Source organism: Staurois parvus, unplaced genomic scaffold (assembly GCF_062004578.1).
Source record: "Staurois parvus isolate SC_StPar_1 unplaced genomic scaffold, SC_StPar_1.0 ptg000388l, whole genome shotgun sequence".
Classification (NCBI taxonomy): Eukaryota; Metazoa; Chordata; class Amphibia; order Anura; family Ranidae; genus Staurois; species Staurois parvus.
The window spans coordinates 1,316,120-1,343,303 of NW_028318184.1; the positions used below are offsets into that span (position 1 = coordinate 1,316,120).

The following is a 27,184-nucleotide window of genomic DNA, read 5'->3' on the forward strand; positions in this document are numbered from 1 at the left end:
AAAAGATCTTGAGGACCCTAAGAAGATATGTGAGGTCCACAAACTATCTTTTGTCTTTTTATAAAGACATTGAGCCAGGATTCAAGCCAGGAACCCACAGACCTTTATTAGAATGCAAATTGAGGCATCACTTGAACTTAACTAATCAAGGTGACTCCTTTCTGTTTGTGTCTACAGGTTCAGGTCACAATAGGTAATAGGTAGTAGGGAGTGGGCATGTCTTTATTGTCCCAGGTTTCAGATTGCTAATGTTGAACTTTGGGGCTCTGCTGAAATTTGACATGTTCACTATTGGTTGGAAATGACCAATTCTCACTACTCTGGTCTTGGTTTTAAGTGTCTTCTGTTCCAATAATTTATTGGAACTTTTAATCTCTTTAAAGTTTTGTAAACCATTTTATGACTATAGTGTCACTCCTAATATATTGTACTACAGAAATCTAAGAAATATCTTGGTCAGAGCCCAGATTAGCCTGTGTACTGCTGGCTTGTTGGGTTGTACAGGTTTTTATGCTAAACCTTGATATTCTAACAAAAGGTTATTCAAATATATATATCTGAATGATTAGGCTCCTACTGATTAGTATCAACACCACATCCCTACTACAGAACATTTACTAACCATCACGCATTTTTATAATTTTTTTATTTTAATGCAATCCTTGAACAAAAATTTACAAATCTAAATAGTATTGTTCAATGGTGTGTAATAAATATATTACATAAACTGATCTCATATACAGAGAGGGAGCCTTGCTCAGTTCTGTATGTAATACTATTTTTTTTCTTTCTTTTAAAATAGAGCAAAACTTTTTTTCTTTAGGAGGTGGGGGATAGAGTAAGGCTAGGTTCACACTTATGCAGTTTGTGTTTCACCAGTTTCTGCATTACATTTTGTGTTTTTTTTTACACCTGTGTTTTTGCCACATTATTTATGCGTTTTGTGATTGTTTTATTTTTCTTGTCGCTAGGCAGATTTAAAGCACATCAAAAATGCATTACATGCTTCCCTGCAGCGTTTCCATTGATATTTATAGAACCAAAAACTGCAACTTTGTGTTTTTTTAAAAAAAAAAAAAAAAAAATTTCCTGACCCTTTCCAAAAAATGCACCAGGTGAAAACGCAGAGATGTGATGTGACAGTGTCCCATAGGAAATCATGTTAAATGGACTGCAGTGCATTTCTTCAAAACGTTGTGAAAAAACGCTTAGGGGATGCAACCCTGCCTTACCCGATGTTCACACCTGTCTATGTGTTTGCCATCTGTGTCACGTTGGGGAGGTTTCCCTTATGTTATCATGTTAAGGCTGGGTTCACATCTGTGTGGGTGGTGCCACTGTAGATCTGCATGAAAATCCGTGCAGCCGCACCACCCACACAGAGGAATATGGACCCTCAGGCGGGTGCCATTAGTTCTAATGGCATGCCGCCAGCACTGGAAAACACAATCATACTGGGAACATACTGCGTTTTCCAAAGAAGCACAGGGACCTCTTCCCTGCGTGTCACAGGGCACGGGAGTCCATTCAAATGAATGGGCTCTCGTGCCCATTCAAAACACTGCCCGCACAGACGCATTAATGTGAACCAGATCTTACAGGGAGCAAAAAGAGCTTCCCCCCGAAAGTGAGGGAATACCTGGTTGTCACTAGGATCACTGAAACTGATGTTCCTTTTGGAAGATTTTCCATATATTCCTGTTCCGGTGACGTCTTATAATTTAGAGATTCTTTCACTCTCTGTGATAACAGTCACCAGGACAAAAGGAGAGGGGGACTCTCCATAATGGATGCACAGATAGAAATGATAAACTGACAGGTATCCTAACCACCTTTCACTCTATCCAAAACAAAAAATAAAAAGTTTTGCCTTTTAGTTAATTTTTAAATTGTGTATACACTTTTGGCTACTTGGTGAAACAAGAGCTTTCTTTTAACCATTCATAGGCTATTAAATATCTAAATGGTTGCATATCTAAGATTATGATTTGCATATTTAGTTTTTTATGTGATTTTTAATTTTTGAAATTAAGATGCTTGGTATTTTTTATTGTAACTGCATGGGGTTGCATGGTTTTATTTCCCAAGATACAATAGTCCTACTCCGCTGTGAATTGAATTGAGGATTAGATGTGAATGGGAATATCATTGTGCAACTCTTGATTGTTTTGCAGTCTCAGGATAAAATATAAACTTTGTGATCAAGTGTTTAAAAATGGAATTACCCTTAAAGCAGTAAAGTTGATTTTAAAAGCACTGCAGCTATCATTTTAGCCTTTTTTCACCTGTATTCAATCTTCTAGTAATACACAGGTCTAACAACAAAAGGTCTCCCCTGTCTTTCCATATCTATTGTTTAATGTTTGTTTACTAGTAAAACCTGGAGATGTAAATGGTAAAGTTCTACTACTTTATATGCATGCAGTGATTAACACCCCATTGGATTCAACACTCACCAGAAGCTGGTCTGTAACCAGCAGTGGGAAATTAGTAGGAATACAATCAATCTCCTTAATAATGAATGGTTGTGAAATCTCGAAATTGATAATCAGCCAGCAGCCCAAAAGGACCTCCAATCAATAGATTATTAGCATCTCATACTCCGATCTCCTCCTCATTCAGATTGGGAAATATCAATTCCATATGTGGGCAAAATAAAACAGCCACATAGCAAAATACTGTAAAAACAATAATTTATTGCCATAGAAACCCCCCCTTAAGAAAAGCACTCACATTGAGTAACATGGTAATGCACATTGTATATATACTATCAATAAAATGGCCGCCGACCACAGCAGCTAGTGACAGTCTCACTGCACACTGGTAACTAAGATCTTATAACCACGATCACGTGCTCTCACCACGTTGTCCCGCCGTGCGTGTTGATGTCATGGATGGTCACACCCTGACGCATTTCATAATTTCCAACTTCCTCTGAGGGTTTGACCATACGTAAAAGAGGGAGGCTTTATATAAGGCCGCTTGTTATACTATTGGTTCGGTAAATAAGTCCTGCGGACAAAGGGGGAGGGGTGGGTGTTCTCAAAACATTTTATCATACCCAATTAATGGAAATGTTGTCCGATTCAGGAACATATGCAAAACTCACTAGAGATCCCACAAGAGGGTATAAAGAAAAGCTTACGGGACTAATTGAATAAGGTTACCGTACACGGGTGCTTACCAAAAAAGAAAAAAATATTTGGTTCCTAGTTGTTGTAGAATCCCCACTATTTATACACTGCCAAAAATTCATAAGGATCGCTTGAATCCACCAGCTAGGCCAATAGTCAATGGTATTGGCTCAGTCTCTGCTAGACTTGGCCAATACCTGGACATTTTTCTCCAGACCAGTGTTGTGGCCACTAAAGCCTATTTGAGAGATACGAAAAATCTTACAGCTTTTGGAGGAAGTTGACCTTAGAAATATCCCTGAAGTTTTCCTGGTAACAGTGGAAGTTTGATCCCTTTTATACCATCATTCAACATGAAGATGTGTTATTGGGCATTGAGTAGAAGAGAGGACATTCCGTATGCCCAGAAGCGGTTTTTGAGGAGGTCTTTGGAATTTTGCCTTGCTCACAATTATTTCTGGTATAATGGGGATTTTTTTTTTCCAAATAAAAGGCGTTGCGATGGGCGCACGTTTTGCGCCAAGTATTGCCAATCTGTTTATGGCGGAATGGGAAGACAGATATGTCTTCAACCATGGCCATAAACAGATTCTGCTATATAAAAGATTTATTGATGACCTGTTCTTCATCTGGGCAGGTCCTGAGGTAGAACTGATTCAGTTTTTGGATAAATTAAATCCTAATCCAAATAACATCGAATTAGATGGTCAGTACAATAGAGATGAATTACATTTTTTTGGATCTAATTATATTTAGGAAGACTGACTCTTTAGTTTCCAAAACTTATTTCAAGCCAGCAGATCACAACAGTTATTTACCCTGTCATAGTGGGCATCACCCTTTGTGGCTTAAAAACATACCAAAAGGTCAAATAATGCGTATAAGAAGAAACTGTTGTGAGGAAAGTGACTTTATAAATCAATCAAAACTAATTATGGATGTTTGTTGAAAAGGCATATGAAAGGGAAACCTTCCATGAGACTATTGAGGAGATAGGGACTATTAATAGGGAACAGTGTTTGATAAATAAACAAGTGAATAGAGATGATAATAAACATCAGTGGGGTTTTGTATCGGATTTTCATGTTCAGTATAAGGAAGTGGAACAAATATATGCCAAGCATTGGCATATATTAAAAATGGACAAGGTCTTGGGCCCACTATTGCCAAATAAACCAGTGTTCATATATAGAAAGACTCCTACGTTTGGAGAGAGTGGTCAAAAAAATCTTAGACCCACCATGTAAATTAAAAATGTTTTGGATAAAAAAGGGTTTCTTTTCATGCCGTAAATGTTCAGCATGTAACAGGGTGAAGAATAAGTTCAGGGGACTCACCAAATTTAGGACAAATGAGAAGTTATTTGAAATTCCGGCTTTCATCACATGCGAGACAACTCATGTTTTTTATGCATTAGAGTGCCCATAAGCGATTTGTGTTATGGTGCTGCGTTAATTTAACTGCCAATTACACGGTCATGCAACGCTGCACCCAAATGAAATTTACATCTTTTTTCCCCATAAATTGAGCTTTCTTTCGGTGGTATTTGATCGCTTGTGCGTTTTTTATTTTTTGCACTATAAAAAAAAAGCAATTTTGAGAAAATATATTTTGGACTTTTTGCTATAAAACATGTCCAGTAAGATAATATAAAAATCAAATTTATTTTAAAATGGCCAAAATGTACTCCGTGACATGTCTTTGCTAAAAAACTCCCAATACATGTAAATTAATGGCAGTATATATACTGGATTTTTTTTTTTATACTAATAGCGGCGATCAGCAACTTATGGCGGGACTGCGGCGGACATTCTGACACTAGGGGGGAACTGACTTGGAGTCACTGACAACCCCAGTGACACCAATACAGTGATCAGTGCAAAAATAAAACACTGACACTGTAGTAATGGCACTGGGGAGGAAGGAATTAATATTAGAAGGCAATCAAAGGGTTAACTGTGTGAGAGGAGTGTTTTACTAGGGGGCGGGGGGTGTGTGCGTCACTGTAACACACTGACCTGGAAGGCTGTGCTCTTCCATCCGGATCAGTGTGCTGAAATCTGATAGGGAGGAGAGCTCCATTGAAAACAATGCAGCTGTGCTTTCTATCAGTGTTTGCCAGCAATCGCCGGACTCCGTCGGGTAATCACCGGCCGATACCTGGTGATTGACACCCGCGGCCACGATCGGTGCCGTGGGTAGGGTGGTCACGTGGGCCCCTTACCCCAAAATCAGGATGACATTTTATAAACGTGATCCTGCGTCCAGGGGCCACCTTGCCGCAGTATATGTACTGTGGGCAGTCCCCTAGTGGTTAAGGATTTAATGTGAATGGGTCTCGGCTGTTTTCCAGTTGACACAGGCTACACTTCCTCATGTAAATTTCCAGCTCAGTACTGCAGGAAATGTTCTATGGGCCCGATTTACTGATAAAATGATGTAATTTTAACTTTTTGTGTTGTTAATTACCAAAGTGCTATAATTCTTTTCTAGAGAGGGGTAAGTGTGGCCCCCACTTAATTTTATCCCACTCAGTTTGGCATGCCTGATGTACAAATTGGGCCCAATTAGCCATTTTCCCTCCCCGGTGTCATGTGACTTGTTAATGTTACAAGGTCTCAGGTGTGAATGGGGAGGTGTGTTAAATTTGGTGTTATCGCTCTAACTCTCTCATACTGGTCACTGGAAGTTCAACATGGCATCTCATGGCAAAGAACTCTTTGAGGATCTGAAAAAAAAAATTGTTGCTCTACATAAAGATGGCTATAAGAAGATTGGCAAGAACCTGAAACTGAGCTGAAGCACGGTGGCCAAGACCATACAGCAGTTTAGCAGGACAGGTCCCACTCAGAACAGGCCTTGCCATGGTCAACCAAAGAAGTTGAGTGCACGTGCTCAGCATCATATCCAGAGGTTGTCTTTGGGAAATAGACGTATGAGTGCTGCCAGCATTGCTGCAGAGGTTGAAGGGGTGGGGGGTCAGCCTGTCAGTGCTCAGACCTTGGTCTGCATGGTTTTCGTCCCAGAAGGAAGACTCTTTTGAAGATGATGCACAGGAAATCCCACAAACCGTTTGAAGACAAGCAGATTAAGGACATGGATTACTGGAACCATGTCCTGTGGTCTGATGAGTGGTGGTGGTGGGAGTGTCATGGTCTGGGGCTGTATGATTGCTGCCGGCACTGGGGAGCTACAGTTCATTGAGGGAATCATGAATGCCAACATGTACTGTGACATACTGAAGCAGAGCATGATCCCCTCCCTTCGGAGACTGGGCCACAGGGCAGTATTCCAACATAACGACCCCAAACACACCTCTTTGCAAACTGCTTTGCAAAAGAAGCTGAGGGTAAAGGTGATGGACTGGCCAAGCATGTCTCCAGACCTAAACCCTATTGAGCATCTGTGGGGCATCCTCAAATGGAAGATGGAGGAGCGTAAGGTCTGTAACATCCACCATCTCTGAGATGTCGTCATGGAGGAGTGGAAGAGGACGCCAGTGGCAACCTGTGAAGCTCTGGTGAACTCCATGCACAAGACGGTTAAGGCAGTGCTGGAAAATAATGGTGGCCACACAAAATATTGACACTTTGGGCCCAATTTGGACATTGTCACTTAGGGGTGTACTCACTTTTGTTGCCAGCGGTTTAGACATTAATGGCTGTGTGTTGTTATTTTGAGGGGACAGCAAATTTACATGTTATACAAGCTGTACACCTCACATCACATTGTAGCAAAGTGTCATTTCTTCAGTGTTGTCACATGAAAAGGGAGAATAAAATATTTACAAAAATGTGAGGGGTGTACTCACTTAGATTGTGTGTGTGTGTGTGTGTGTGTGTATGTATGTACATTTTTTTTGTTTTTAATCTCCCAGGACAATCAATATAATGGTAAAGAGAGTAGACATTACGCTAATACTGTATTTCTGTGATTAAATATTTGAGCCATCAGTGTAACTTTCATGCAGCCGTGAAGTGTGTTTTTGTTTATTTTTGTGTGGCTGTTTTGGGTTTTTTCTCATGATATGTGCATTCACTTTGCTATGTAAATGTAATTTAATATTCTCCCAAGGGTGGCAATTGTGCAGTAAATTTCCCAGGTAAACAACTGCTGTGATAAAGTTCATTGGCCATACCTGAAAGGGGAAAGAATATTGTCCCTGATGTGTTTTTTTTTTTTTTTTTCCGCCAGTAGTTTTGGGGTTATTTATTTGGTTGCAGGAGTTTTGTAAAACCCTTGTTGGCAAATAGAACCTACTGGGGGGATGTCACTTCCTTTCCTGAAGTCCATAATAGAGGATGTAAATGTCCACCATGTGTAGGCAGAGCAGAATCGCTCCATTCATATCCTTCCATAGAATGCATCTGAGCTCATACATGCTAAGCTCGTGTGTGTATGAGTTGATATGCAGTATGGGACACTTTTTATGCAGGATCTTGTTGGTACATGGGGCATTAAGTTTATATTCCATCATCTCCCCTGCCAAGAGACAGCTGGTGCTTGCAGCTTGCATTTCCCTTCCTGTCCAATGGGAAGTTTGCTTGCAGGTCGAGAACGTTTGTTGCGCATAATAAAACAATTTCTGCACTCCTGGCACTTTGGTGGAGGTGTGCACTCTGACCAGTTGAAGCAAGTCTATCCACATTTGTACTTACAGCATTGTCTACAATAATACCATCGATTGTGGAATTTTCTTCTCATACTTATGGAATATGGTTTATGTGTATATGGACGTTTTGTTATGGATTTTGAAAAATTTCTACTAACCTTTATGTATATTTGAGGTGAATTTTTTTCACATTGAGATTTGACCTATCCTCAACCTCGATCACTCTTCAGAGGTGTGAGCGTCTTCATAGGGTTCATGGATAATGCATGATATTTTAGGTTAATTTGACCACAGTTGCAAGAAAAAGTATGTGAACCCCTTGGGATTACCTGGAGTTTTGCATGAATTGGGCATAAAATGTGCTCTGAACATGTTTACAGCAGACTGTGTTCTTCTATTGTTGTGACTTAGATGACGTTCAGAGCACATTTTATGCCTAATTCATGCAAAATTCCACATAATCCCAAGGGGTTCACATACTTTTTCTTGCAACTGTATATCACAGTTTCTTACATGTATTTATGATTACTGCACTCAGTTTATTCAATTAATTTTTTTCAAATTTTGATCATCCTTCAGAGGGGTGAGGGTCTTCATAGGGCATATGTATGTACTTATTTAGTTTAACTATTACAGTGTTTTATTTTTGATCACTTTTCAGAGGTGTTTAGGTCTCTATAGTGCTCACAAAGTTTTAGGGTTCACGTAGCACAGTATCCATTTGAATTGGCCTTTTAAGAGACAATATCCTCATATACTTGCAGCTTTGTGACTTCAGTTGATTGGGGATTTGCGCGGTTTACATAAATAATGTATTGTTAATGTTAAAGTGTTACTAAACCCCAGACCCTGTATTCACTATATCCGGTCTCCCACAGTACACAAAACATGGACATCCAATTATTTTAGTAAATATAAACTGCTCATCAGCAGTTAGAGCAGTCTTGTGACTTCTATCAGTGTCCAGCTGAGCACTGATTAAAGCTTGTAGGAGGGGTTTTCATTTTGCTTTAGGAGGATGCAGAACCCCTGACCTCTGTCTGGACAGTGCTGATTGGCCCTGTTAATCACGTGCACTCTCCCAAGAAAAAAAAAAACCCTCTAGTAATACACACCAAACTGAGCATGTGCAGAGTGACTCCACACAATGTCTTACGAGGGGGACGCTGAAAGAAGGAGAGGATCAGAGAAGTCAGGATCAAACCACATTTTTACACAATGCAGAGGATTAACCCCTCAGGTTCCACAGGGAGTATAACAAGCATTCTTTACTGCATATACAGACTGATTTTACTGTTGTGGGTTTTGTAACACTTTTTCAATCTGTGTTGAAGGAGAAATAAGAGGCAGAGCAAAAATAGATGAATTACACGATACAAAAGGTATAACCAATACTTAGAATTTATTGCATTCTCTACCTGGTGCAGTGATTGCATTGACACTATAGATACAAACGCATGGAGACGGCAACATGAATTGTAGTTGAGGTAGTTGCTTTTCAAAGAGGTAGTGATGAGGCCGGTGACATCACGGTCCACATCTCAGAAAAACCTTTGAAATAGTCACAAGATAAATGCTTGTCCCTGTTCCTTCTATCTCACCACTTCAGTAATACTTTTTGAGATGACGGTGATGATTTGAGCTGGGCAGAGAAGCTCTGCAACTATTCTCCTCCTTTTAGGACAATAATTGGGGTCCGTTTAGACTTCAACTTCAGAGCTTAGGTACTGCTGGTCTCTTTCAAAAGAAGCACTGCTGAGATTTTAACTGAAGTAAATTCAAGAGCCGGAATAATTGATAACAATGTATTCAATGTCACCGTGGTTTTCTATTATAATTATTTCCTCTTCACTCTCCAGCACAATGACTTCTACCTCACTGTCCTTTGCTGCAATATCCTCCTCTTCCTTCTGCTCCACAAGATCCATGGTTTCTTGGGTGGCAACTTCAAAGTTCCAAGGAAAATGAAGAAAATCTAGAACAACTCCGACTTGGTTCCTGCAGCTGGGGTCTTGGGCAAGAAGTATGTGAAATAAATCTTGAGCCCTCCTGCTGACATTCTCCCAACCACTTGGTGGTGGAACATGGTCAGAGTTGTTCTGCCAGTAAATAAACCTTTGAAACCATAGATCTTGAGCTGAAGCCGTTTCCCATGGATAGTTTCCAGTGAGAAGAACATACAATACAATACCAAGGGCCCAGATGTCAACACTAGGATCCACCACAATTGACTCCCTGTGCTTCAGTTCACAAAGTTCCGGGGACATGAATGTATTGAGGGGTGCCATTGATGGAACAACTGTACCGGCAAACTGAGTCAGTCCAAAGTCACTTAATTTGACATTATGACATCTCTTGTCCATAAGTAAAATATTGTCCGGCTTTAGGTCCCTATGCACCAGGTTTTTGCTGTGCATATATTGAAGAGCCTGGGTAAGCTGTAGTGCACACCGTTTGACCAGCTTTTCTGGAATTCCCATCTGGAAAAGTTAAAACAATTCATTATAGGATATTTGGCTTTAAAATAACACTATTTTACTAAAAGGTAATATTCAAAAATATCAAAATTCAATACAACGTTGGTTACTTTTTAAATCTGCAGATGGAATTATATGTGAACATCAGTGTAACCAATCTCCAACTACTTCAGCAATAATTGGGCAATGAAGGAAATATGGGAGGTCTAACTAGTTTTAAATTTTACCTCTGGCTTAAAAACCAGACTAACCTTTAATATAGAATGGTGAAGGATCACAACCTGTATCATGATTGTTATCTATGTGCCCACTAGGAAGGGAGGGGGGGAAGGAGGGATGTAATCTCTATTTTTGTCTTTCTGCTTTTAAAGACAAAATTAATGGCGAATGCAAATTTTACAGTTGTCACAGAACAAGAGATGAGGGGAAATCTTCCAATGGGGACAACTGTTTAAGAGGGGAATTCCCCTAACGTTGTAGACTTCCTACTACCTCCTGTTCCAACTTCTTGATTGGATTAAGGAAAATCTTGCCCAGATGGTGCAGAGAAAATAGCTGACTGGGGATTTTAGCCCTTCCTTAGTTCTCTCCAACCAGGCCAACAATATTTGGTATAAATGCATGCAATATATAGAAAGTATCATCCATGACAAAACACCAGTTTCTATTAATCTCCAGGATCCCTAGGACTAATCTATAGAATTAGCAAGCAAATGCTAAAGTGTCAGCTACTTCATTAGCTTTACTTACCCCTGGCTGGATGATGGAGTGAAGAGATCCAGCAGGTGCCAATTCCTGGCTGATCATATAACAGTCTGAGTTTTCCAGAATTCTCGAATGGGTAGATATTATGCCCTCGTGTCCAGTAACAAAGAGTGACATGCAAACTTCATGAAGAAAGGCTTCTAGTCTGGTTCGCTCCTTTTTTACCTTTTTTAGGGCAACAAGGCTACCTGTTAAAGAGGAGGGAAACAAAGTTGATTACAATAAGACTTGGACATCTAAAACTCTGGGTGATGTCCAATACTTGAGCCCATTCATTTTACATAGACTGGATGCTTTTCTTCAAAATGTAGCCATCTTCTCTAGGCCCTTGCTAGCAGTGAGATATGTAGCTGCCTATGCAGCTAGATCTATTGTCCCTTCCCATCTAAATGCCAAGTGTCTAGGTTGTGCATAGTGGACCATCAGTTTATAGTCAAATCTGTTACATACTTAGCTGCCTATGACCCACTATAACTGTGTGTGATCATCATGAATCTGTCATGAGAGAAAAAGGAAGCCTGATTTTGGTGAGCTCTTCTTCAAAATGCCAATTACCTGGCTGCCATATTGAATCTACCCAATTGAATTTATAGAATCCCTGACCTGGAACCTGTATGCAAATATGTACTTTTGTAAAATATTAAGGCTTGCTCTGTGGCATAACAACCAGTAGCTAGTACTTTCAGGAGGAGTTCAAAAAATGTGGCCTTCATGTTTTACTCATGGCAGGTTGTTAAGATATGCAAAAGGACCAACTCAAGAAATTGATAACAGGTGGAAAGGCTTTTATTTTCTGTAGGAACAATGCCAGCTGCCTGAATGGGATTTTGCACTGTTCAACCAGTTTTTTTATTTTGTTAGTGCTGAATTAGATCTTTGTGCATCATGGTCTTTTCCCCAAATTTATGCAACAAACCCCATACCTCTAATAAGGTCATTTAATCAGTAAAGATGCTAATGTTTGTGCTATCTGTTCTATATGTTCAAATGGTCTGCAAATTAGAATTTTTTTTGTACTTATTTAAGAATTCACTTACCCAGTTCCCTGTCAACAGCCATCACAACTTCTCCATAACTACCCTCGCCAAGATGTCCCAGGATTTCGTATCGCTCTTCTCCAATTGTTTCATTCTCACAAGTTAGGTGGGCTGCCATTGTGAATATAGCAATATCAGATGTTCTGTGCAGAAATCGGTATCCAAAAGATCTTGAGGACCCTAAGAAGATATGTGAGGTCCACAAACTATCGTTTGTCTTTTTATAGAGAAGTTGAGCCAGGATTCAAGCCAGGAAACCACAAACCTTCATTAGAATGCAAATTGAGGCATCACTTGAACTTAACCAATCAAGGTGATTCCTTTCTGTTTGTGTCTACAGGTTCAGGTCACAAGAGGTAGTAGGGAGTGGGCATGTCTTTATTGTCCCAGGTTTTAGATTGCTAATGTTGAAATTTGGGCCTCTGAGGAAATTTGACATGTTCAAATTAAAACTTGGCGAGATTAGCTCTATGCAAACTGGTGTTGTAGAGGATGTCAACTATTGGTTGGAAATGACCAATTCTCACTACTCTGGTCTTGGTATTAAATATCTTCTGTTCCAATGATTTATTGGAACTTTTAATTTCTTTAAAGTTTCATAAACCATTTTATGACTATAGTGTCACTCCTAATATAGTGTACTACAGAAATCTAAGTAATATCTTGGTCAGAGCTCCAATTAGCCTGTGTACTGCTGGTTTGTTGGGTTGTACAGGGTTTTTATGCTAAACCTTGATATTCTAACAAAAGGTTATTCAAATATATATCTGAATGATTAGGCTTCTACTGATTAGTATCAACACCACATCCCTACTACAGAACATTTACTAACCATCACACATTTTATAATTTTTATTTTAATGCAATGCTTGAACAAAAATGTACAAATCTAAATAAAGTATTGTTCAATGGTGTGTAACAAATATATTAAATAAAATGATCTCCTATACAGTGAGGGAGCCTTGCTCAGTTCTGTAATACTAGAAGTTTTTTTTTCTTTTTTTAAAATAGAGCAAAACTATTTGGGGGGGGGGGGGGGGGATAGAGTAAGGCTACGTTCACACGTATGCAGGTTGAGTTTCTCCATTGCATTTTGTGTTTTATGCACCTGTGTTTTTGCCACATTTTTGATGCATTTTTGCAATTTTGTTTTATTTTTCTTGTAGCTAGGCAGATTTAAAACTCATCAAAAATGCACTACATGCTTCTATGCAGCATTTCCATTGACATCTATAGAACCAAAAAACTCAGCTTTTGGATGCACAGATAGAAATGATAAACTGACAAATATCCCAACCTTCTTTCACTCTATCCAAAATAAACTAAAGTTTTGCCTTTCAGCTATTTTTAAATTGTGTATACACCTTTGGCTACTTGGTGAAACAAGGGCTTTAGTTTAGCCGTTTAGCCATTTATAGGCTATTAAATATCTAAATGGTTGCATATATAAGATTATGATTTGCATATTAAGGTTTTTATGTAATTTTTGAAATTAAAATGAGTGGTATTTTGTATTGAAACTGCATGGGTTTGCATGGTTTTATTTCCCAAGATACAATAGATACAAAAGATACTCAGCTGTCAATTGAATTGAGGATTAGATGTGAATGGGAATATCATTCTGCAACTCTTGATTGTTTTGCAGTCTCAGGATAAAATATTAACTTTGTGATAAAGTGTTTAAAAATTGAATTACCCTTAAAGCAGTAAAGTTGATTTTAAAAGCACTGCAGCTAACATTCTGGCCTTTTTTCACCCTATTCAATCTTCTAGTAATACACAGGTCTAACAACAAAAGGTCTCCCCTGTCTTTCCATATCTATTGTTTAATGTTTGTTTACTAGTAAAACCTGGAGATGTAAATGGTAAAGTTCTACTACTTTATATGCATGCTCAGTACACCACCCAAGCACAGGGTAGAGCAATCTAATCAACTTTTGATTTAGTTATGTAGTTAAAAAGCTGTCTAGGTATTGTTTGCTAAGAATTGCAGCAAATACAGAACTCCTCCCTTTCTGGGACACACCTAACACAGAAAAGACCACAGTGTTTAGAATCCAATTAGCAATGACAAGGAGGGGGGGGGGGGGGCTTTACTAAAACTGGAGCCTGCAAAATCTGGTCCAGCTCTGCATAGAAATCAATCAGCTTCCAGAAGCTGATTGGCTACCATGCACAACTGCACCAGATTTGCACTCTCCAGTTTTTGTAAATCAAACCCAAAATTACAATCTTTTGACCACTAAAAGGCTCCTATATAGTTCATTGGTTTAGCCATCTGCCTGGAGTTCATTTTTACTATCATTGCTCTTTTGATAAGATAAAATTCTGGTGCAAAAAAAAGGTAGAGGGCGTGTACACAAAAAATGATATAAATTAAACGATATTAAAAACACTGCCAATGGTGTGTGTGTGTCTATGTGTAGATAGAGAGATATTAATTTCTACATATGGCACATCCTTCCCTCCTTCCCTTGTCTTTATTGCTCTTTGGCACTCCTATCAATCAAGCCTGAAGGTCCTCATTTAGCAATATTTAATTGTTTTCTTTAGACTTGGTAACCTATGTGACCACAAACCCCTTCTTTATGGCACAACATGTCTGTCATCATGTCTGGAATTTACCATTTACTGGAGCAATGTAGTATGGGGCTTCATGCTAAACCAAGGTAGCAGGTCCACCCCTTTACAGAAAATGTTGCAGGATCTTTGCAAGTAATTAGAATCCTACATATGGGGGCCAAAGTTCATTACCACTAATAGGTTAGCCTTCAAAGTAACTAACACTGGCCATACAAGATTAGAGTTTAGTTTGAAAAGTGTTAGGTTTTGAAAGTTCAGTTGTCTAATGGTTAATGAGACCAAGCTTTTACATTTCTCACAATTCTATCCTACTGAACCATGTCACTGGGAGGGAAAGAGGGTGAATCTCCAGTTAACACAGAAAGAATAACCTGATATCCTTCCCCGCACTATATAAACAAACATACACACTGTGGTGTGTATGCAATAACATGAAGCCTTGAACCCAAACTTGTAATGCACATTACTGCATATACTGTAGACCTAGTAAGGGTATGGCTGCAGGGTAAGAAGAGATATACTTTTATTCATATAGTTTTTTTTACAGTGGAAGTAAAGCCATTTTGGTATATTTTACCTACAGATAAGTCTTTAATAAGGCTTACCTGTAGGTACTGTGAATATCTCCTAAATATGTCCTTTAGGAGTTATTTATTGTAGACGCACCGTCACTGGTCACTGGTGCACGCTAACTGTGTCCTCAGTGGATGGGGTGCCATCCATTGAGAGAGTTGTGCCGCAGCTGAAACTCCCGTGTGCATGCGCAGGGGTGTAAGGACATCGCGGCTCGGCCGATCAGATGGCCACAGCTTTCAAACCCAGAAGGAAGACCAGGTGAAGATGGAAGCCTTGGGGAGCTGTGACAGCACTCTGCTGGAGGGCTTTGTTTTCCAGCAGGTCTTTCATAATGTGCTAGTATGCATTATGCTTTTAAACTTGCAGGGAGAAGATTTTTTAGAATTGTTTTGGCAGTTTACTACCACCATTAAAATTGGTGTTAAAAGCCCCAAATAATGTAAATATTTGGCCCATTACTTCACATTGTACTGCATTTGGCATCAGCTAAAAGCTACCCATGGTGATAGCAAGCACGTTAATGCGGTTTGAAATTTATATCCTGTATGCCAACTTCCCACCCAGCAACCTTGGGACCCTCCTGCACAGCCTAATGACTCACCACAAGGAATAGTGAGACCAAAGATGGAGCATTGTGGACACCCTTACACCATTTGCACAGAGGAAAGAGACAGACACAGAGGCATAACAATAAAATACCATTTTATTAAACTAGTCAAATAAGAGGCATCAAACATGAAAAATAAATAAGAATAATAGAACTAAACTGAGCAAATTTTATAGATCTAATTAACCTAAAAAACCGATTGCGCTTACATTAGCAAATTTAAGTTTCCATACCTACACAGATCTTACAATTTGATTGGGAAATTGCAAATTGCACATCTCCTTATTATTTAGGATTTATATAGTGCCAACAGTTTGCTCAGCGCTTTACAATATAACGAGAGACGATACAGCAACAATACAGTTCAATACAAGAGGGTTAGAAGGGCCTGATCCTGGGAGCTTACAATCTATTAATGTTGGTCTCACAAATGTTTAAGAATGTCTCCAAGCTTTGGTTAAAGGGCTGTATGAGGTCTGATTACCTTAAATAACAAAGGAATGTGATTATCTTAGATTGTAAGCTCCAAGGATCAGGCCCTCCTAACCCTCTTGTATTGAACTGTATCGTTGCTGTATTGTCTCCCGTTATATTGTAAAGTGCTGAGCAAACTGTTGGCGCTATATAAATCCTGTATAATAATAATAATTTGGACAAGGCAGACCACTGCTCTCCTTTTCTGTTTGCATGGGGGGTGAGTTGTCGATTGCTTACACACAAGTCCAGTATATAACACACAGCTAGACTGGAAATATTTGTCTCGACTCAGAGCTTGCGTTAAGCATGTGTCTGTGCTGATCATCGGCCATGCCATATAATGGAGGGACCCGTGGCTGAAACAGCATCTTTAGTTAAGTATTCTTTTCACATGTCGAGTACAACCCCAAAACCCTAACAAAACACAATTGATGGTTTTAATTCTACCTATAGATCACTTACAACATTTTGGGGCTCAGCATTCTTCCAAATATGCAGCGAGTATAACGAGAACATGTCAAGACAAACTGTGGAAGGCACTATTGCAACTAAATCACAAAGCTTATAGGATACCCCGGAGATTGCTCCTTTAACTGCTTCCACATGCCCACCCTGATAAATTCCCTTTACGAATAATAATGTAGGAAAAAGGGCTTACTAACTTTTGCCTAAAAGTGACTTGTCTAGAAGAATTGCCTAGCCAATGTTAAATCTGTATTGAAGTGGAAATAAAGAGGCAGAAATAGCGAAAGTAGAATTACAAATGGCAGCTAGCTTTTCTATACAAAAAAGATATAAATCAGTACTTAGAATTTATCATATTCTTTACCTGGTGCAGTGACCACAAGACTATATATACAAAATACAGAAGATAGCATTATGAGGAGAGCTCAATCATCTTTTCATGTCAGACTACATAAAAAGAGGTTTAAAAATCACGCAACGCTTTTGGATAGAAATCAGATCCCTATGTATTCTGCAGTGTCATGCAATTACGATGTGGCAAATGTGCCCTATGGTAGCCACACAGCTGCATTTATACCAGATACACAGTGAACAAATTAAAAACAAAAAAACGCAAGCAAACCTTACATGAAAATATAATTGACAAGGTCAATTTGTGTCAAACAGTTACAGCAACTTCTGTGTGCCATCACTGGGTCACACCTTCTTGCAGCAGTGTATCTGAAAATGTTCTCCCGCATAGTGCTGAATTTGGGGTACTTTGCTTTCCAAGGAGGTAGTGGTGAGGCCGAGCGGCATCACCAACACAAAGTCTGCTTCCAAGAAAGACCTTTGAAATAATTGAAGGTGATGAATTGAATGGACAGAAAGAAGCTCTGCCAACACCTTTAATTTAGGATTAATGGTTGTCTGATCCGGCCAACCTACATGCACGCAGAGACGGCACTAGAGCCATAAAAAAAGGATGAAAATTGCAACCTGAAATTAGTCAGCACACTTGCTCTAAAAATAACTTGAAAGGTAGACTTTCACTTCAGAGCCTATGGAAAAACTGCTGATGGTGTCCAATAGTGATGGGCCAAGCACCCCCGTGTTTAGTTCGCAGTTGAACATTCGAAAGTATTGAACATTCGACCACATACTTCAAACTCAATACAAGTCTGTGGGACTTGAACTTGTAAATTCAAAAGTGTCCATTTTGAAGGCTTATATGCAAGGTATTGGCCAAAAAAGGGGCATGGGGATTTGGGTACTGCCTTGAAGAACATGAACCAGTGAAAAAAGAAAAAAAAAAAAAAGTTTTTAAAGGGCTAGTCATTTTTCATTGCTTAACCTCCCTGGCGGTATTCCCGAGTGTAGCTCGGGGTAACATTTCAGTACCAAAAGCGGTAACCCCGAGCTACACTCGGGAATACCATGCGGCGCTGCTCCGGCATGTGTTCTTCCCTTACCTTACCCTGCGCTCCCACGATGTGTCCCCTGCAGCGTCCCCGGCCATCTCCTCCGGCCGATGCCGGCATCCGGCTTCTGTGTCCTGTCCCTGTGACGTCGGGACGTACGGGCGCCGCCGGCGGCGGGAAATTTAAAAATTTTAAAAAATGTCCTTTTTTTTTTTTTTACATTTTACACAGTAAAACATTGCTGTTTCAACCTATTTTACATACATTTTGTCCCTAGTGCTTTGTCCTGCGCCCTGCCTGCATTTTGTCTGTTCTTTCTGCCTGGAAACTGAGAAATGTCCATGGCGTCCAAAAAGTGTCCCTTTAGGTCAAAAGCGGTTTAGATCAGCTAGAGAACAGCGATAGTAAATCAGAACCACTTGCAGAATTGAGTGATAATGATTCGTGGGGGAAATTCGTCATCAGAAACTGAAAACGATTTTGCGACTGAGCTCAGCAATGTGCGAACTTGGCGCTCTATTTCACATTTCAGTGTTTTTGGTTTGATTATATTATTGAATTAAATTTTTTATTATTTTTATGATTATTTATTAAATTATAATTTATGATTTTGTGTTTCAAATTTTATCATACCCGGGATGTTTACTAGACTCTTGTTCGGACAGATTTCAGTGAGTTTTTCCTAAAAATTACAGCCTACAATAAAAAAAATACATATTTCCATGCAAAAAAATGGTACCGCTTTCAGCACCAAAAATCTGAAATAATCATACCGCCAGGGAGGTTAAAGTATTAAAAAAAAAAAAAAAAGGCCTTTAGGCCTGGTAGGGCTTTTAAAGGAAAACCACGCACCTCAATAAATGGTGGAAAAAAGTGTGAGGTCCCCTCCAAATTCCTACCTGACCCTTGATCTGAGCACAGGCCTGGTAGGGTAGGTGCCCCCCCATGGCTTACCAGGCCACTTGACCTCGACATGGAGACAAAGGCCTCTTCCCTACAAACCTGGCCTGGTGGTTTGGGGGGTCTGAGGGCAGGGAGGCTCATTATCTGGGTACCCCTTTAAATTACAGGGCACCCTGATGCTCCCCCCCCTTGTGAATGAGTAAGGGGGTACCCCTACACATTCATTAAAGGGTTACATTCAGTAAAAAAAAAAAAAAAAGAGACCAGTCTTTTGAAAAATACCTTTAAATTGAACAAAAAAACAAAATTGTTTTTGACAAGTCCTTTAAAAAAAAAAAAAAAAAAAAAAAAAAGAAAAAGCGGACGCCCACTGACCCCTCTGCCACTCGCCACTGCAGTTAGCTCTGCCCAATTGTTTACATCTTGCTGGCAACTGTCAGACCTGTTATATTGCAGCAAGTACTCAGCTGACTGGTATTGGCTTTTGAAAAAAAAAACAAAGAAAAGCATACATGACCTGTCAAAAGCAGTTTTATTTTTTGTTCAACTATTTTCAAAAGTCTGGAGTCTATTTTTTCAAAATTTACCCCTTACTCATTGCACAAGGGGTGCAGCAGGGTACTCTGATGCTAATGACCCCTCCTGCCAGGGTTGTGGGGAAGAGGCCCTTGTCCCCATCGTCCCCATCCCCCCCTTTCCTGTCAGGCCTGTGTTTTGGTAGGAATTTAGGGGGAACCCCATGCCCCCCCCCATTTTTTGGTGGCGGGGTTCCCCTTAAAGGTCCTACCAGGTCTATAGGCCCTGGTAGGGCTTTTGGGGGGAATCCCATGCACTTTATTTTGAATTTTATTACAGCCGGGTCCCTCCTAACCTTCCTACCAGACCTAAAGGGCCTGGTATGGATTGGGGAAGGGAAGGTGGACCCACAATGTTTATTTCTTTTTTTTTTAAATGTAATTTTGTTTTTATTTTGGGGAGAGTTTTCTCACCTCTGTCTTCGGCAGTGTCCAGGAACACACTGCGTAAGGCTGCAGTAGAAGCAAAAGTGTGCAGTGGCGACTGTGCACTAAGAGAGGGGGTTTGGCAGGCGAACAGTTGGTGCTGCCTTCACACCGTAACCTTTAGAGTCATTCTTGATCAGTGCAGGATTGGACCCTGCTCTACAGCTGCTGTTGATCCAGGACTGATTCATTTTGATAAATGTCAGCCGGTCAATGGAGTCTGTGGACAGATGCACCCTTTTATTCGTCACAAAACCTCCAGCAGCACTGAATGTCTGTTCAGAAAGCATGCTGGTTGCAGGACAGGCCAGTAGCTCAATTGCATATTGAGCAACTTCTGGCCAGTGATCCATCCTCAAGTAACCCAGTGGATCCTTAGTTGAAAAGGTTTCCAAGTCTGCTCTTGCCACTAGATAATCCTGCACCATATGATGGAGACGCTGCTGATGGATGCTTAAACAGCCCTAGGTGCTGAGGACGAAATAATTCTTTAAAGGCATTCGTCAGCCGGCCGCCTCACCAGGCAAATTTTGCTACCCCAGTTGCTGAACCGTAAAAAAAAGTACATCAGAATCGGTCAATGTTCAAACATACAGTATCTCACGGAAGTGAATACACCCCTCACATTTTTGTAAATATTTTACTCTATCTTTTCATGTGACAACACTGAAGAAATGACATTTTGCTACAATGTGGAGTAGTGAGTGTACAGCTTGTATAACATGTAAATTTGCTGTCCCCTCAAAATAACTCAACACACAGCCATTAATGTCTAAACCGCTGGCAACAAAAGTGAGTACACCCCTAAGTGACAAGGTCCAAATTGGGCCCGGTTAGCCATTTTCCCTCCCCGGTGTCATGTGACTCGTTAGTGTTACAAGGTCACAGGTGTGTCATTTCTTCAGTGTTGTCACATGAAAAGATATAATAGGATATTTACAAAAATGTGAGGGGTGTACTTACTTCCGTGAGATACTATATACAATACTTTGTAGACACAAACAAAGAAATAAACACTTATTAGGATGTTTTACCAAAGACATGTAGCAGAAAACATTTTGGCCTGAAGAAATTCAAGTTTTTTTATTTTTTTTCTTGGCTATGTTTTATAACAGAATGTGATAAATATTTTTTTTTTCAAAATTCTCTGTCTTTTTTGTTTATATAATAAAAAATAAGAAACCCAGTTGTGATAAAACACCACCAACAGAAAGCTCTATTTGTGTGAAACGTGATATAAATTTTATTTGGGTGCAGTGTTGCATGTCCGCACAATTGCCAGTTAAAGTAGTGCAGTTTAGTGCTACATAGCAAAAAATTCCCTGGTCATGAAGAAGGTGAAACCTGGAGCTCAAGTGGTTCAACTGAAGGTCATAACAGAATTGTACAATCATAATGTCCTCCCTGTGCCTGCTTGGATTTCCTCTGGGTACTCCGTTTTCCTCCCACACTCCAAAGACATGCTCCAGCTTGGCAGGTGCTCAGCATTGGAGTGGAGATCACTGGAGTAATGATGCCTACTATAGAGATTTCCAGTCTGGGGTCAGGTATTGCATATACATAGTTCCATTGATCTGAGCTGATGTAAAATACCCGTACTTGGAATTCAGCTCTAGCTACAAAACACCAGAATCAGAGCTGCTACTATAGGTAAAATACCACTTAAGGATAATACTATAAAATGATGAAATAAAACATACTGTAAATAAAAACAAAGATTTGGTAGGAGGAAGCTTTCATGATTTCATTTATTTTCTCTGGAGCAAATTGGCAGTCTCATTTTAATTGCACGGTGTAGTTGTCCTTTCAGTATACCTCTGTCTTTTTTTATTATTACTAGGGGTAAAAATAAACAGCATTTGATTCAGTGGAATACACGAGTCAGCTCTTAATTCAGGCAAAGTGATTGTCGATCCAATACTCCCAATGGGAACTTGCATATGATTCAGTGCTGCAGCCACATTCTGTCCATTATGGGGAAATCTTAGAGCTTCTAGAGGAAAACATTGGGAGATGCTTAGGCTGGCCATAGACGGGTCGTTTATCGGCCGAATTTTTGGCCGATAAATGAAAAATCGGTCGTTGCTGGCAGTGATGCTGCCACCAATGTCCACGTAAAACGGCCATTGTTCGTGGATTTTCCAGCATTATCAATAATACTAAATGAGAAAATCCACGAAAAACGACCGACGGGTTGGCCCCACTAACGGCGTGAATATCGGCCGATTTTTCCTGCGACGAAAATTCGATCGATAAACGACCCGTCTATTCCCTGCATTAGGGGGAGATTTGCTAAAACGGGGCCACACAGAGTCTGGTATCCAGTCGGCTTGCAGGTTTCATTGTCCAGGCTTAACTGAACAAGCAGAAGTTAGAAGCTGATTGGTTACTATGCACAGATACACCAGGTTCTGTGTGGCCCAGTTTTAGTAAATCTCCCCCCTAGAGCTGTGTATTATCTGTGTTACCTGTTAATGTATGCACAAAATTGACAAAGCCGTACTAAATGCAGGTACAATAAACAGATAAAATCTGCACTGAAACAATTTACTATGATCCAAGGAACAGATTAAACTGTGCTATCATGTACTGCATACAAAAGTGACATATTATGTATTATTATGATATGTAATGATAACATTTCATTAACCTCTTCCCTCCCGTTTCGATGTCCCTTTAAAAGGTTCTGCATGCCTTGGGTGCAGGGAGTTTAGGTGACCATGTGACTAGTGCGATAGGCTGTCACAGTGGTCACATGATGGAGAGCCGGTCCTGACCAGTTACTGATCGTTAGTGGAAAATGTCTTTGACAACTTGGTCTCTGTGCTGGGATTGAGCTTTCAGCATAGAAGCATTGGCCACCCAGCGATGCATTTGTGTGGAGTGTGGACATTAACCTCCCTGGCGGTAATCCTGAGTGTGGCTCGGGGTTGATTTATAGTACCAAAAGTGGTAACCCGAGCCACACTCGGGATTACACTGTAGTGCTTGTCCTGCGATCCCCCGATCCTTACCTTGTCCTGCGATCCCCCGATGTCCTCCCGCTGTGTCCTCCGGCCGATGCTGGCATCCGTCTTCCGGGTTCCCTTCCCTGCGAGCGTCGGGACGTAGGGGGGCAGAACCGGCAGGAGATTCAAAAAAGTAAAAACATGACATACACACAATACATTGTAATCTGATAGTATTACATTACTGTATCAAACCATTTCACCTCAGTTTTGTCCCTAGTGCTTTGTCCTGTGCCCTGCCTGCACTTTTACCGTTCTTTCTGCCTGGAAACTTGAGAACGTCCATGGCATCCAAAAAGCATCCCTTTAGGTCAAAAGCGGTTTTAGACCAGCTAGAAAACAGCGATATTGAATTAGAATCACTTGCAGAATTGAGCGCTAATGATTTGTGGGGAAATTCGTCATCAGACCCTGAAAACGATTCTGTGACAGAGCTCAGTGATGTGTGAACTTGGCTCTCTATTTCAGATTTCAGTGTTTTTGGTTTGATTACATTATTGAATTAAATTTATTATTATATAATCATTTTTTATAATTCTAATTTTTTATTGTATTATAATTTATGATTTTGTGTTTCAAACTTTATCAGGATAATTACTAGAGACTGGTTTGGACAGATTTAAGTGAGTTATTCCTAAGAATTACTGGCCTACAATATAAAACAACAAATTTGCATGCAAAACAATGTACCGCTTTGACATTCAAAAATATTGACATAATTAGACCACCAGGGAGGTTAAAGACCACCCTTTAGCCACTGCAAATATTGTATGTGTTATGCAGATGGCAACAGGTTAAGGAGAATTTATAGTTACAGTTTTTAGACACACTCAAGAGAAAACAAATATTTTTCAGTGTGTGTTGGTGAGAGATTGAAAAACATTGCTTTTATGTCTAATTTAACCTCTTCATGCCGGCCGAACGCAAATGTGCGGCCTCCCGGCATCTGGGCCTAGACGCCGAGCGGCCGCACATTTGCGTTCTGTTAAAAAAAGACATATGTGCCGAGAGCGCGCGCCCTGTGCGCTCCCAGCACACATGGCCGGTACTCACGGATAGGTCCCGATCTCCTCTTTCGATCGGGACCTTTCCCGATCATGTGACCGCCATGATGACGCATCACGGCGGTCACATGACCCTAAACCCCGCCTCCCGGCTTCTGAAACTCTTAAAGGGCCTGGAGGTACCGGCGTGAAGGGGTTAAAATTTTATATGAACACGGGGGAAGTCATATTTGTTCATTACCTATGCAGAGTCTTCTTCCTGCTTTGCTGTGTTTGTGATTTAGCCTCCATTCACATCCAGTAAGTTCTTATGGAAGTGCTTATACAGGAGTTTTTAATTGGGCATTTTTCAAGCATTATATTTAGGGTTTTACCAATATTGATATCCATATCGGTGCCGATACTAAGCATTTGCAAAAGTACTTGTACTCATGAAAATGCTCCAATACCTAAAACCGATCCTTCTTTGTACGGTGTCATTTGAGCCTATACAGGATCAAGGGCTCAAATCAATTAAGGGCAAAGAATTGCACGTGGTTTGAAAAGGAATGTAGTGGGATTTTTGTCCGAATCACATGTGATTTCCCTACAGGTGCCGTGCGATTTGAGCCAATTCATTTTGTATCTAATGGCCCCATTGCAGGAATGGAGATGAATAGTCTGTGAACTTTAGTTCTGCTTTAAAATTGTGTTTGCAAGGATGGGGAAATGTAGGTATTGCACGGCCCTGTGGTGCCTATTATTTTACAGGACATTAAAATTAATTTTGGCCAAAATGTAATCTGCCACCTGTCTTTGGTAAATTAAGTGTATGTTAATTGGTTTGCGTGAAAATTATAGTGTCTACAAATGATGATATATAAACTGGAATTATTTTTGTTTTATTATTTTTATTACTAGTAATGGCGGCGATCAGCAAATTAGTGGGACTGTGATAGTATGGCGGGCATTTTGACATTAAGTAACTGACACTAATATGACCAATGACACTAAGACTATGCTAATAAAATGCACCGATACTGTACTAATGACACTGGGCAGGAAAGGGGTTAACATCTGGGGCGATCAAAGGGTTAACTGTATTCCTAACTATATCTGATCTGTGTACTGTGTGCTTTGCAGGGAGACAAAAACCGGCTCATCCCCACTGTCAATAGAGAGATCTGTGTTGTTTACCAAGGAAGTTCTGATATCCTATTTGTTGCAAAGTGTGCTGGAAAGGGTATATAGCAGTGTTTTCCAGAAAATAGCCGGTGCAGTCTGGGGGCTCCAGCCCATATTAAAAAAAACTGCAGCTTTGTAAAATGTTCATTCATGTTATTGTCATAGCGGTAGGCCATTTGAGCTCCTCAGAAGCCTCGGCTAAAAAACTCCCAGTTAGCAACCCTCATGTCCGGACTGTTGCTAGGATATGAAAACCGTTGGATGATAACTGCCGGCAGTACAGGAGCAAAGACCAACAGTTTTCCTGTGCTAGCAGCAAGGCAGGATGTGGGGGCCCCTGACTGGGGTTTTTCCAGCCAGGCCTCTGAGGGTCCCAAATGGCACAGCAGTGGGTGAGCTCAGCAATGTGAGAGAGAGAGAGAGAGCGCAGTGTACAGTCAGGGGGTTCAATGAGGAGAACGCTCTCTCCTGTGATGCTGGGGGCGAGTGTCCATTGATTGGAGCGTTCTAGCAACAGGACAGGATGGGGCACAGCTAAGGCCTACAGGTAAGGCTTCATAACTAATCCCGGTATATCAAAGCTGCGCAGTGTTTTTGATCACACTGGGGCCCATATTGGGGCCCCTTGACATTTTTTATTGAACTAACTCCTTCGGACATAATGTGGCCCTCTTGAAGATGTTGTCTCGGTGGGGCCCCGTGTTTTTTCTGAGTGTGACATGCCTGTCCTAGACTGCCCAGATGTCTGTGTAATGTCCTGTTATGTAATCCGCCTGTCCCTTTATTATGTGACATTTCTCTAATGTATGTATACAATGATAGATTTCACTCTGTATATATGTATATATTTGTCATATTGGGGTCTCAGGAGATGTATTCTGGCTGCAGTGGGCTTGTGAGGAAATGGTTGTGGGTAACCTAGCAACAGGAGTAGCCTGAGATCTGTGTATAAGTGGAGGGCTTGGGGGTACAGGGGTGTACAGTACAGTGAGCTGTCAGGGCTCAGCGATTGGGGTGTATAGGTAGAGTTTTGGAGTTCCGGGGTGTACAGTACAGTGACCCCATCAGGGTTCAGAGATCGGGCTGTGAGGGGAGAACTCTGGGGGTACAGGGATGTACAGTACAACGACCCTATCGGGGCACAGAGATGGGGGTCATAGCAGCACCTGAGTGTGCGGAGGGATGTACAGGACATATAGAAGGATATTTATATGAGGAGATCCAGAAGTGGCCTGAAGTGACAGGAAGAGATCATCTCTTCTTCCTATTGTACATTAGAGGCAGAGAGTGACTACCTCAAATGAAGAGCAGGAGCGGCATGGAGGCCGGGGACAAATAATCAACCCCTCTGATAGCTCCGTGTTCAGAATTTCTGGCTGCAGTGGAAGATGAATGCTGCTGAGTGGATGACAGGTAGCTTACTTGCGATGCTTTGATTTCTATCCTGCTGGCAATGTTGGGCTGGTGTTGACAACTTGCAAAGCATGGAGAACGCCTCAATTCATGTGAATACAGGGACCCTGCAAATGCTTTTTGATGGCATTTTGTGTGCAATTGTGAAGCTCTACAGAAAGGTTCTTTTCATATTCTCCCCCCTCCAGCCCTTTCCAAAAAAAAATGAAAAGACATGTGTTGTAAGAGCTGCAAAAACACTTCCTAATAATGTAAACGTACACTATAGGTGGTTTCGGGGCGTCCCTCTGAGCTGAAACCCCCAAACCATGTTTGAACATGTTTTCCTGTAAAGTGGGCCCCAACACCACAAGGGTTCAATGCTCAGGATGTCTCGGGGTACAGGTAGAAGGTGTAATGCTTCCTTTATTCCTCTTTCTGCCAGACTCCACCTGTGTGACCAGTCTCCTGAAGCCTCTTCTCCAAGGTGATTTGTTTGGGAGTCGCAGCGTTAAATGCATGCCTTTCATGTTCTAGAACTATAAACAAAGCTCTGATCCCCGCACAGCAAACAAACAT

General features: G+C 40.6%; 1 protein-coding gene across 1 annotated transcript; it reads right to left on the bottom strand.

The window, feature by feature from the left end:
• Nucleotides 1–9,524: 9,524 nt before the first annotated feature.
• LOC149455754 (serine/threonine-protein kinase SBK1-like) lies at nt 9,525–12,143 on the bottom strand. The gene is made up of 3 exons (XM_089685853.1): nt 12,026–12,143; nt 10,974–11,176; nt 9,525–10,226 (listed from the first exon to the last, which is right to left on the bottom strand). The coding sequence occupies exons 1-3, from the start codon at nt 12,141–12,143 to the stop codon at nt 9,525–9,527; spliced, it is 1,023 nt and encodes a 340-aa protein (XP_089541979.1).
• Between the last annotated feature and the right edge of the window lie 15,041 nt (nt 12,144–27,184).